The sequence below is a fragment of the Equus przewalskii genome, chromosome 8 (assembly GCF_037783145.1).
Source record: "Equus przewalskii isolate Varuska chromosome 8, EquPr2, whole genome shotgun sequence".
In the NCBI taxonomy this organism is placed as follows: domain Eukaryota; kingdom Metazoa; phylum Chordata; class Mammalia; order Perissodactyla; family Equidae; genus Equus; species Equus przewalskii.
The window spans coordinates 38,727,089-38,740,501 of NC_091838.1; the positions used below are offsets into that span (position 1 = coordinate 38,727,089).

Below are 13,413 nucleotides of genomic sequence, written 5' to 3' on the forward strand. Positions count from 1 at the left end.
TATTCCTGCTTGACTATTGTTAAGGCTTTGTTGAGTAAATATACTCAGGGCTTCTATATGTGATAATGACATCTTCTATCAAGGAAGAAACAAATATAGCTGTTAGGTGGCCATACCAGTGGAATACTGAATGAGCCCATCTGGCCTTACAGAGAGGAAGATTGGCAACAGGTGTTAGCCCAGTGCGAATCCTTCCCTGCAGCCAAGGGAAGCTCAGAGTGCAGTGTTTTAGCCATCCCAGCAGTAGCCAAGGCCAGAGATTTGTTCCACATAATGACTGAGTTCCATTAGAAGCCTCCCAATAAATGCCTGGCCTTCGAGATGAGCCTGTTCCAAATCCATCACTTTCTTTAAGTATGATAGCATTCTGAAACCTTAAATGGAACAATTATAAAATAGGTATATAGTTTAAGTATTACAGAAGTTTAAATGAGGAGATATAAGGATGGGAATACAGGCCGAGTCTGGAGTTGTGGGTCAGCTGTCTACAACAGATGCCATCTTCTTCTCATCCTGGTTTGGAGATATTTGCATTGGTCAGTTGAAATCAGGTATCAGAAATAGTAACTGAAACCCACTCAGGTGAAGAAGACTTTTTTTTTAAAATGAGAAATGTGAATCCATGAATACATTGATTCTGTAGTGCATGAATTAAAAGTACCTGGTATGGTCCTTTCCAAAAGGGCTGAAAAGAGTCTTTTATCTGGAGTCTTTTCTAATAAACAAAGCCTCAAGTTTGAAGTCCATGATTCTGAAGGTCTTCATCTCCCGGGAGCTCAATGTGAAAAGAATCAGCTACCAATCTCTCATTTCTGTTAAGTGTCTCAATGAGACCTTGACAATAATTAAGAGATCTCCTTTAAGCAAAGTTGGTGCATACATTCCTTCATCTAACAGCATAGGCTGTCCAGTTATTATCTCAAAAGGGGACAGCTGATACTTACCAAAGAGTGTAGATCTAAGATTGAGGACTACTAGCAGAAGAGCTTTTGGCCCTGAGAGAGTAAATGCTTCTGAAAGCTTTGTCAATTGAGTTCTGATTGTGCCATTAGTTAAAATGTTGCATTATTGGCCAAATGTCACAAGTAGATTTAATTATTTGTCTGGTGAGATGAGTTCCTCAGTCACTGTGAAACACAATGGGAATTCCTCAAACAGGAATTATCCCTTTCAATAATAATTTACCTAATAATAATTTTCCTCTTCTGAAGGAAAGGCCTCAACCCAATGTGAGAACACACATGTCATTACAAGATATTTTTATCCTTGGCATGGTGGTATTTGAGCAAAGTCCAATTGCCATATCTCAAATGGTCCCTTGGAAAGGGGAAAGTGGCCTCCTGATTCATGACGTAGTTCCCCTAGATTATATTTTGGGCATGTAGTACAACAAGTATAGGCTTTATGAGCCACTGTGGGAGAAAGTTTCCAAAAATGTCGTCTTCCTCCTTTTGTTGCCACCTTTATTTCTATTCTTCCATGGTGATTTCTTGAGCCTATAGAAGGAAATCTTTTACTGAGTTAGAGTTAATAGGAAGTAGAGAGTGTTCTTGAGGCTAGGCAGCAGATGCAGTTTGATAATATCCTTGCTTATCATTTAAGTAAGACCCATCTGTAAACTGAATTAGATAATAGAATGCAGTCATGGTCTTTTCCTCTTGTAGTACTGGAAGCAAAGTAGCAGGGTTAAGACAGTGAATCATATTTACCTACACAATATAACCTAAGAAGGTATATCATCATTTATTTGACAATGCCTCCCATGCAATTTAGCATAACAAGCCTGATTAGTACTTCCCTCTTTATAGGAAGAGACAACTTCTTTGAGAAGCCCACTGAAAATTTTCAGAGAAATTTTTTTCAAGTCCAAAGAAAGAGTTCATTTAGGATATGAATTTTGGGGAACTTGTCAAAAATATGAAAAGGTTTTAAAACACTTGATCCAATAAGATCAAGGGATTTCTTGTCACCATGAAACAAGAATCGCTGTGAAACAGTGCATAGTTATCCATTTAACCAAAGTGAGATTCATTCAAAAGTCAAGAAAACTTTTTATAGTCTTTTTATCAAGAGAAGATTAAAAGTCCAGGAAAACTATCCTTTTAAGAAAGAGAAAACCAAATCCTAATTTTTGTAACAGTTTACTTCTGAATTAAAACTTATTCATTCATTTAATTAAATTCATTTTAATCTTAGCCAACTTGACCATGTGCAAAATTCTTTCTTCAAGGTCCTTCTTTAACAAACCTTCTATAACTTTCGTTTTACATTCAGAAGTTGTCTCCATGTTGCCTTTTTTTTTTCTTCCTAGGACAAATTTATCTTTCTTAACAAAACAAACAAAATATTTCCATTCTTTATATCTTTTTTACTGAAAACATATATCTTAACTTTCCTTGAATACAAAGATGTCTTCCTTATTAAATTGTAGTAATTTTAATTACATAAATTTGAATTTTAACCCTTAGAAACCTTAATTTTTAGTGAAAACTAAGAAGTAAGCAATTATAAACTTTTACATTATCACTTTGTGACTTTATTAAATACTTTTTGTAATTTGTAGAAACATGCTACTTCATAGTACAATTTTAATAAAATATAAGACATAGTTACTAATAGACCCAAACTTGTTTTTCTCTGTAATAAGAAGCCAAAATAGATAAACTTCAATATTTTGGTAATTAACATAAAATGTTTTATCTTACATGGAAATGACCAAGATACTCAATAAATTTTATTATTTAATTCAATTAGCAAAACTCTTAGGTTTCAAGTTAGCAAAAGGTTTTGAAATTATTTTAAGTACATACAGCATAACAGGTAAATTATTGTTTAACCCAACACTCTTATCTTTTTCACTCTATTTAGTTACTTGTTCCCAATAATTATTTAGATTGCCTACAAGACTCTATGAGACATTAAGCAAAATTAGCCATCATTTTAAATTATTATTTTTGTTAATGGGTTTTGTAATAGAGATAACATCAACTTATTTGACCAATAAACGTAGAATAAAGGATGCCTGTCTACATCATATCCAATGGTGATAATTCAGAGGACATGTTCATTTTAATCAAACCAACAAAAATAAATAAGCTTTCATTTACCAAAGATTAATTTGATCATGTTAACTTGAAAGACATTGGGTTAGTTTCCGTTCCATTTAGAAATAATTTATATAAGCACTTGCTTTAAGTCAATTGAATAGAGCTCTTTAGAAACTAGACCATCTGGAGGTTAGATATTATACACATATAACATACATAGACATATGTATACAGAGACTTCACAGCTATTGTTTTAAAATCACTACTGTGAATCAGGTACAGTAATATAAGGCTCCCTAGTTATGCATCCAAATTTTGTTTTAAGCCTTTTCTACTAATATTTGAGGAGAAGACACTCAAGATGTTAGATTTTTGGCTAGGGTGCTCTTACAGCCATTTTTCTTTCCTTTTTCCCTTTTTTTCCTTCAGTGTTAGGAGTTCGTGATGGGCTATTTAACAGTCCAATAGAGGCAAGGCAATAATCTTTTGTGAGATAGAGGAACTGGGTGGAATCTGAACTGTCTCTACAGCCGCCTTCCAGTTTTACAAGGGTAAGTTGAGGATAGTTGTTTTCCCTATCCAACTACATCACCCTAATTTACTTTTTCACTCTGGGTGCTTAGTTTTATTTTAACTTAGAGAAGAAGGCCTGGAAAGAAACTTCCTATCAGGCTCTGAATATCAGCTTCCAGTTCTGCCGAATTTCTGATCATAACTTGCTAAATCCTTTCAAATACCTTGCCAGGTTTCAGCCAGGACAAACAGTAACTACCTGGTGGTATTGAGCAGTTCTAGTAATCCTTAATGTAGCAGTTTCCTAGAAAATCTCTCAGAGTCTCATTAACTCTAGGAATAGGTTATGGCAGTGTCTGTAAAGTCATGGCCTAATATATTTTACTTTAGGTACGTTTTATAACTTAATTTTCTATTAGCTTTTTGCAACAAAACTTTCAGTAAGGTTATTTTGGAATTTTGAAGTCTTTCCTTTTAAGCGCACTTGTTAAATGATCTCATCTAATCAGAACATTCCTTCTAATGGCCAATGTAATTCCCCTGAGGTGGGTGGCAGTTTGGTAGGACCCTTAGCCATGATTGGAGTGCAACCCACATTTCTGTCTGAGTTTCTCTGATCACAAAATGGAGTGCAACCATATTTTTGTTTGGCTGTATTCTGGGACCTCCAACCTGACAATTAATAAGACAAGCCCTCAGGACATGGAACAATCTTGGTAAGATTTTAAATTATCCCCGGTTATCTTGCCAGCTGTTTGCAACTATCTGCATTTTGTTAAGCACTTGCAAGTTTCAGCATGAAGCCAATCAGAGTTCTGAGGGGAGGCTGCCTATTTGGGAATTGGTTGGCTTTTGGAAGCTGGATTTTCCATTTTTCTTTTAGTTTAGTTTTATTATAAAGTTTGAACAATTTCTAGGGACAGTGTAAGGAGCTGGTGTTGCTTCTCTTTGGAGCTCAATGAGTTCAGACTCTCATTTCTCTATCAGGCAGTTTATTCAGACTTTATAAACACAATTCTTTCCAGTTCAAAGCCAAATTAAAAGGTCAGCCTGCTCCATTCTCTCCGAAATTCCCCCTAGGCTCCCCTTGCCTAGGAATTCCCCCTAGGTTTCTCTTTCTTAGGAATTCCCACTAGGTTCCTCTTACCTAGGAAATGTACTGGTACCCCCTTAAGACACCTAGTTTTAAGGCTTGAAACAGCTCATATAAACTCTGGACCATCAACTTAGAATAAGGAGATCTGGGTTTCAGGAGAACTTACCAGGGTCACCTGAAGAATGCAGTGATTGGGGTGCTCAATGGACTCCTATTGGTACTGAACACCAGTTCAGTGTATAGTCCTTGTGATCTCTGCTGGCTTTCTCTGAAATCCTGCCGTGACTATGCCAAGAAACGTCGACACAAATGATCCATAATCAACCTATAAATCAAAATTGGGTTGAGTTTATTACGAGCCAGATCTCAGGACTCAAGGAAAGAAGGGCACCAAAGAAGTGGGATGTACAGAGTGGTTAAACACCATCTTGGAACAAAGAGCATACTTCACATATGATAGGAATGTTCCTTTTATAATTGTCAGGAGATGCTTAGCTGGCACAGCAGTTGGTCAGCAGGTTGGTGGTCGCAAGGGGAGTGGTCACAGGGTGAGCAAAGCAGGTCAGTAATTGATCCTTAGTTTAGGGAGAGATGCTTATCCTTAAAGAAATGCTGACCTCACAGTAAAGAGGTGAGGTCACTAAGCCAAGAAAATATAAAAGTCTCCAACAGAATGGCTCATATAGCGCCATGCATATAGAATATATAATTCCATCACAATTCCCAACTGTAGATACAATACTCAATTTCTATACACAATCTTTTGCAGTTCCATGTTTCTTTGGTCTTCTGAATAATTGCTGTTGTACAAATCCAGATAAAACTGGGCTGAAACTTAAATAAAAATCTGTATCTTAAAATACAAAACATTATCTTCTCTGTGATAAACAGTTCTCTTTCTCACCAGCAGTGACTGAGTCACTTTCTAGTGATTTCAGCCAAGAAATTGTAGTAGAAGCAGAAGCAAAGACTGAGCTACCACTTACCTGCTTTTGTGGTCCTCCTCGGCAGAGATCAGGCACTGTGTCTAGGGAAGCCATTCTCACTGCAGCCTGGATTGAAGGGCAACGTGTGCTGGTGGTAAATGTCCAGCTTCACACTCAGGACCCCTTGAAAGTTGGGTCATGTTCACAAGCCCTGAAACTACTGATAATATTGTGGTGGGAATATGGAGTCTCTTCTACTCCTCTGTTATAATAACCATTACTACACCTACAAAACATATTTTCCTTAAGTCAGACAGAGGAAGACAAGTATCGTATGATTTCACTTATATGCGGAATCTAAAAAACAAAACAAATGAACAAAAAAACCCAAAACAGAAACAGACTCACAGGTACAGGAAAAAAATGATAGTTACCAGAGTAGGGGGTGGGTTTGGGGGATGAGCGAAATATGTGAAGGGGATTAAGAAGTACAAACTTCCAGTTATAAATTAGTCATGGGGATATAATATACAACATAGGGAATATAGTCAATAAGATTGTAATAACTTTGTATGGTGACAGATGGTAACTAGCTTTATCGTGGTGATCCTTTCATAATGTATATAAATATCAAATCACTATGATGTACACCTGAAACTAATAGGGTATTGTAAGTCAATTACGCTTCAACAGCAACGACAAAAAAACAAGTTTTCTTAAAAATTGTGTCTTTTGAAGTCTTCTAGTGACCTTTTTTGTAGATATATCAGACATGCATTACCAATACATGATTTTTTTTTCTTTTTGAGGAAGATTAGCCCTGAGCTAACTACTGCCAATCCTCCTCTTTTTGTTGAGGAAGACTGGCCCTGAGCTAACATCCATGCCCATCTTCCTCTATTTTATACGTGGGATGCCTACCACAGCATGGCTTTTGCCAAGCGGTACCGTGTCTGCACTCGGGATCTGAACTAGCGAACCCCAGGCCGCCAAGAAGCAGAACATGTGCACTTAACCGCCGTACCACCGGGCCAGCCCCATGTTTTTTGATCTTTAAGAATAATCAGCCATCTAAAGATCTCAAGTTTTGGGTTTTCTCCTCCAATCAATCTCTGTGTCTCTCTGTTTCTCTGTCCCTCTCTCTCTCCCCCTCCTCTCTCTCCTGTCCCTCTCTCTCTCTCTCCTTCTCCCTCCTCCCATCCCCCCTTTCTCTCTATCTCCTTCTCTCATTCATTGCCCCATTCTCTTTTGGCACCCTCTCCCCTAATACCCATTTTGTTTTATTCTTTGATAGTTTTGTTTGTTGTGCTAATTTTGCTCTTATCTAAGTTAGATTAGGTAATGCAAATATCTGTTAGTATTTGCAGCAATTTTTCCCCCAAAATAATAGTTAGAGAGTTGTAATTCTGCTCTGATTGAATTGGATATCCTGTTTTATTAAACATGGAGAAGAGTGTAGATAATTCTGCTAATTTGTTAGTGACTCTAAATCATCAATATTTTCAATATTTTTGGAGGATTTAACATATTTTAGCTTGTATGAGTGTGTGTGAAAATATGTATGTAGCTTGAATTATGAACCAGAATAGGAAATGAATCAGAAAAAGAAAGCTTTATTCAGTCCCTCACCTTTTTGGAGGTCTGTGTGGGAGGATGTCTTGGGTTTTGTGGTTCTTATTTATGGAAGGGGTACCTGAAGTTTTAAAGCATTGTACACGTGAATTACTCCCTTCTTCCTTTATTGTGGCCATGGTTCATTGCCATAGTAGCAGAGAACAGATTCTCGCTGAGGGTGAACGACACTTGCTTAAGTGAAAGCTCAGTGCCAGTTTTGTATTAGATAAAAAAAAAAGTGTCTACAAGATTTCTGGTCTTTGAGGTGGTTCTTGTAGAATCTATTGAAGTGATATTTTGCATTTATAAGTCTAGAGATCTATTAAAGATTTGAGTGAAGCATGTTTTACCTGACTGCTCCCATTTTAATTTGACAGGAATATGAGATTCAAAGAAATTCAGTTTTTGAACTAATTTTTTTATAGATTCTATTTGGGATAAACAGAGAGAGAGATGAGGAGTATTGCAGTAAAGCAAACAGATAAACAGGGGGTAGCTATTCACAAGGCAAGAGGAGAAAGTCCAGTTTCTAGCTTTGTATTTACATTTGCTGTTGCAGTGAGAGTAGAAATGTAGCCAAATGTCAACATCCAGCCAACTCGATCCTGTCAGTATTTACCACATTTATCAGAATTTCGTGTCCCTGTGATTCATCCAAGGTGCTTTTGTTAAATATGTGGCATGCCTGTATCCCTTTCCCCCATCATTGATTTAGGGATCTGAAATATGGGCCAGAATTTTTCTTACTTGGAAACACTCTGCATTTCTGTCTCTTGGTATGTAATTTTTATCAAATAACTCCTTCTGAAAATGGCTAAGAAAAAGTTGTTTTATAGCTTTCCATATGACTGATTTAATGCACACAATACTTTTTGCAGAGTTGCTTACACTATAAATGCCAGGAGGTTCTTTTGGTGGGGGTGAGAGAATATCTAGCCTTCCAATGCTAACCTGGCTTCAGGACCTGTCCTTTAACTCTCCCTTCCTGAAAACCAGAGTGCTGCCTCTCATCCTGCCTGTATGAAATTCTAGAATAGCCTCTGCCACTGAGTCTCCTACAATCACTTTGTATTTCTTTTCACCAGACTTTTATGAATATATTGCCAGTGAACAGGCAGCCCAGATGCATTTTTAAAAAATAAAGAAGGGAATGGTCGTTGGTAGACCTTTCGTGTATTTTATTTATAGCTAAAATGTCTTGTACTGCTTGAAAAAATATTTGATGTGCAACTAGAATTTACTTATTTTAAAAAAATTAAACAATTTAAAAAGAGTAAAAAGTATTGATATTAAAACCAGATTTCCAGGCTTTCTAGTGTAAATAAAGAACTGGCCTCATAGTTAGGTAATTGAGATTCTAATGCACCACCTTCCTCGAGTTTCTTTGTAAATGTAAGGTCCTTTATGCCCAATCAAACACCTGTCATTAAATTGTACGGACTTGAGGAGATTTATCAGAATCTAGCTTAACCTATGTTTAGTGTCAAGGATCAGCCACAAACAAGATCACTTTAATGAATTCAAACTCATACATATTTTGGTCACATTTAAACCATGAGTGGTCAATTAGACGTGTCTAGGAAAATTTTCTATATGCATATAACATACAAACTATGTAGGCAGTAGTGCCTATAAGAAATAAAAACAAACAATTATGAGTTACTCTTTGAATAAATAAAGTCGATTTTTTTTCACTCTAAAAAACTCTACCTGAATATAGGCTGGTGTCCAATTATGGGAAGTGCATGGGTTCAGACGTTGACCCTGCAACTATTATGCATACTCTTAGATTGGCCAGCCAGCCAGCCGGCCAGGCAACTTTGAATGTGTGTCATTTTTGCCCCAACCTTAGTCACTTTCATGTCAGGCTTCTCGCTTGTGAGTGGTAATGCTGCTAGTCCTGTGTATCTCACAGATAGAAGCTGTTGTGCGAATAAAATGATAACGTGAAAATGCTTCTCTGTGTGCGTGGAGGGATTTTTTTGCTATGATGTTATCACTTTTACCAGGAAGATACAACATTTTCTTGTAGATATCTCTGTAATCAAGGGGAAAAGTAGTAGTCTAAAAATAATTGTTTTGAGAGTTTGAATATAAATATGAACAAAGGAGTGAATTTTCTCCTATTTAGGACAATAATGTTAGGCTCTCATTGAGCAAGTAGTCTAATCAGATTATTGTTTCTCTTGTGTTAAGTAAACCAATATCTGTTCTACTTTGTAATGGACTGTATCTTGGGGATATAAGAGGATCATAATTACCCCCGTCTCCTTCACAGGGTTGGCCTTTGCTATTCTCTCATCTGTGCACCCAGTCTTTGGTTTATATGGGTCTCTGTTTCCTGCCATCATTTACGCCATGTTTGGAATGGGACATCATGTTGCCACAGGTAATAATTTCTGTCTATGTTTGTGCTTCTCATATTACTAATGAAAGGGACTCAGAAGTTATCATTAGTTACTAATTACATTTCCAAAGCAATTCTAACTTTACTACTGAAAACCTCAGCAAATATTAGAGCAAGACATTTAACTTTCTGTGCTTTTCTCAATGTATACTGTAGTTTATTGCTATATAACCATGTAACAAAGGTTATTGCTAAAGACTCTTTGCATTTTTAAATTGTAAAAAGACCATAAAATAAGCACAAATATTCTGAATTTACAATGAAATGAGAGAAAGGAAGTACTTTGAGGGAAAGACAAGACTACATAAAATTTAGTTACTTAAATATTGAAAAATACTTTCCATGTAATTGATGTTTGGACTAAGTGACCTTTTAGGTTTCTTCCAAATTGGATTCTGTATAGCTCTTACCTTGCCTAATACTGCATTACGAAATAAAATGTGAACTGTCACAAGTAGTCTGAGAATAGAGCACGCTGGATAAAAACATGGGTTTTGGAGTTAGACCTAGGTGTATGTCTCATTTGTTGTGTGCTATCTGCATGATCTTAGGCAAAGTTTTAAAGCTGTGTTTATTGCTTTCTTGATAGTAAAATGCCAAAACAAATTCATATGATTGTAGTGAGAATTAGATGAGATCATTGATGTAGAGTGTCTAATTTAGTACTTGCCACATAATAAGATTTAATGAAAGTTAGCTGTTATTACAAAAATGATACCTTCACCTTAAATATTAAGGCAATAATAATAAACATACTTTTAACCAGAAATATCCATAGAGCCATTTCTGCTTATTTTGTGCATGTAAGATAGCTCTCAGTAAATAATATCATTTTGTGTCTATTTCTTCAGGCATCAGTTTGTGTTATTGACTTTATTAGTTTTCTATTTCTGATGTAACAAATTACCATGAGCTTAGTGGTTTAAAACAAGAAAAATGTATTATCCTGCCATTTTAGAGGTTAAAAGTCTGAAATGGGCCTTACTGGGCTAAAATTGAGGCATCAGTAGGGCTGCATTCTTTTTGGAGGCTCTAGGGGGCAGTTTGTTTTGTGACTTTTCCTACGTTCCTTGGCTCATGGTGCCTTCATCCATCTTCAAAGCCAGCGGTGTGGCATCTTCAAATCTCTCTCTAATTCTGATCTTTTGCCTTCATCTTCCATATTTAAAGGACCTGTGTGATTACATTGGGCACCTTTGGATAATCCAGGATAATCTCTTTATTTTAAGGCCAGCTGATTAGCAACCTTCATTCCATCTGCACTGTTAATTCCACCTGACCATGGAGCCTTTTTATGGTTCCAGGGATTAGGACGCAGACCTATTTGGAAGGCCATAATTCCACCTACCACTTTGATACTTACATTTCTCATGCAGAAATTAACCCGTGAATAATGTTTTATTTATGTAAATTTGGCTTCTTATATCAATTACCTTTGTCGTGGGGGATAACTCAACAGTTGTCAGTCATTTACAGCACTGCTACCTAAAGCATGGTCCACAAACCAGCAGGATCATTGTTATGTGGGAGCTTGTTAGAAATGCAAAATCTTGGTTTTCAATCCAGATCTACTGAATGAGAATCAGCATTTTCACAATCAACATTTTCTCCAGGTTTTATATCTATGTATAAATATGTATACATATAAAATATGTTTATATATATATAATATGTATATGTATGTATATGTACTTAAATTTGAGAACTATAGATGTACTATTTGTTAGATGCTTTGTTAAGAGCATTACTTATGTTATTTTATTTTGTCCTAAGACAACCATTTTAAATAGACATTATTATCTGCATATTTACATTTAAAAAAACACCCTGAAATTTAGAAAGGTTTCTGTGAGAGCACAGAATAAAGTCTCAGGTTCATGGATTACAACCCAGCTGTCCCCAAATTTTTCTTCTTTACAACCAGTTACTCAAGAATGAACTTTCCTTTTGTGTTGATGCAAAAGGAAAAAATCACAGTAATGAATTAGAAGTTTTTGAAGTGTATTATTTCTGAATTATCCTGCTCCCTAATTTAGTACCAATTTATTTTCATTTTTCAAAACATTTAAATATGTCATTACCAGGAAGAAACATACTGTTTTAGAGCTGACCCCAAAGCCTTTCCTCTGTTAACCAAAGGATAAAGGAAAAAGGTAAAAAAATTTGCCCAATAGATCGTAACTGCTTTAAGAATTCAAAAATACACAACCTGATACATACCTGAATAAACATTTACATAAACCACTTTATTTCCTAAGGAATCACTGTAGACATTTAACTGGTGGCATGGTTTTGAAATTACCATTTATATGACGCTCTGTATTTAACAAATGTTATTAACAGCTATCGGAACCTTGCAGTCTACTAGGTAAATAACGCATTTCAAAATACATTTAATTTATAGATGTAACTATAGTCACTCTATCACACAATAAACGCTAAAGGCATTTTATTTCTGCATATGTACTTCTCCAGAGGACAGAGTCAGCTGGACCTTCACATTTCTTTTTTATCCCAATATACTTAGAATTCTTTAGACTCAGCAAAGCAGAAATGAATACAATATAGATATCAGGTGAGATATGCAAACTAATTATTTTTGACTTCCCTATGATCTTAAACACAGGAACCAATTGTATCTCACCAAAAAATTCCTGAAAACATTTAATATAGAGAACATATTTCTCTTTTAAATCATTTTATTGTATTTTATTTTGGTGTGTATATGTGTATGGGAATTCCTACTCCCACTTTATTAACAGATTGATGCTGCTTTCATAAAGAAAAATCACTTTATCTGGGATTTTGCCTCCAACTTAGGTAGTCAGAATATAATACTGAATTGCTAAATGCAATAATAAATTATGCTAGAGGTATCTTCAAAAGCAAATAAATCAAAAGCCAGAGTGTAAAGGCACCAAATGTGCTGTTTTGCTCAACAATGTGAATTTTGTTATTTTAAGTTAAAAAATATATATGTTTTAAAAAGGAATAAATCATTGATTGCTGCTTGTAACTTGCAAAGAACATGTCTTGGAATAAAAAGGAAAAGGACGGAACCTTGAGAATAAATCCGTTGGAAAAAGAATTGTTGAAGATAGCTCATATGTGAAAATTTGTGGTATATACTCATTTTCTAAATTAGAGAAAATTTTTCAAAGAGCAAAGTCTGTTCAGCAATTTAGAGAAAACGTTAGAGAGACTGTTTAGAGAACTCTTCAGGAGAAAAGAAAATAAGCAAACAATTATTTACTGAAGGCTTACAATGCGATAGGACTTATGACCACTGTTGTTTATATATGAAATCTCATGTAATCTCTACCAAAATTTTCTAACTAGATAGTTTATCATCATCTTACAAATAAGGAGGCTGAGAGAGGTTATGTAACTTGACCAAGATTACAAGCTAATATTTTGCTGAACTGGAATTTGAACTTGGGTCTGTCCAACTCTGAGGCCCATATTCACTTCCTATTAGGCCCTGCTATCCACATTACTGTTAAGCTGCTAGATACTAGACTACCACTGGCAGGCTTAAAACCTAACCAGGGTAAAAAGTTGAGAACCTGAGGGAGAGCGCAGAGAGTAGTAGGGAGGAGATAAAGTCAAAGGAGAGACCCATAAGACAGAGAAGGTAGAATGTCATTCGCAATGTCCTCACATACTCACCCATAGCACTGGCATCCTTGATTGTTCTTAACTGTCTCAGAAACAGCAAAGCATCATCCTTGCTAAAGACGTGGTACTCCCATATCCACGTTGGCACTGTGGATATCACCACATCCATTGCTGGCAAGGTCTCTCTCTGGA

The 13,413-nt window shown here is 35.9% G+C and overlaps 1 protein-coding gene across 13 annotated transcripts in view; it reads left to right on the forward strand.

Moving 5' to 3' along the window:
- The window catches only part of SLC26A7 (solute carrier family 26 member 7), a 128,236-nt gene that overhangs the window by 21,709 nt on the left and 93,114 nt on the right, over window positions 1-13,413 (forward strand). For all 13 annotated transcript variants that reach the window (XM_070631702.1, XM_070631703.1, XM_070631711.1 and 10 more), the window contains one exon: window positions 9,475-9,585. In XM_070631702.1, the coding sequence (XP_070487803.1) occupies window positions 9,475-9,585 (111 nt within the window). The remainder of the gene's footprint in view (window positions 1-9,474; window positions 9,586-13,413) is intronic.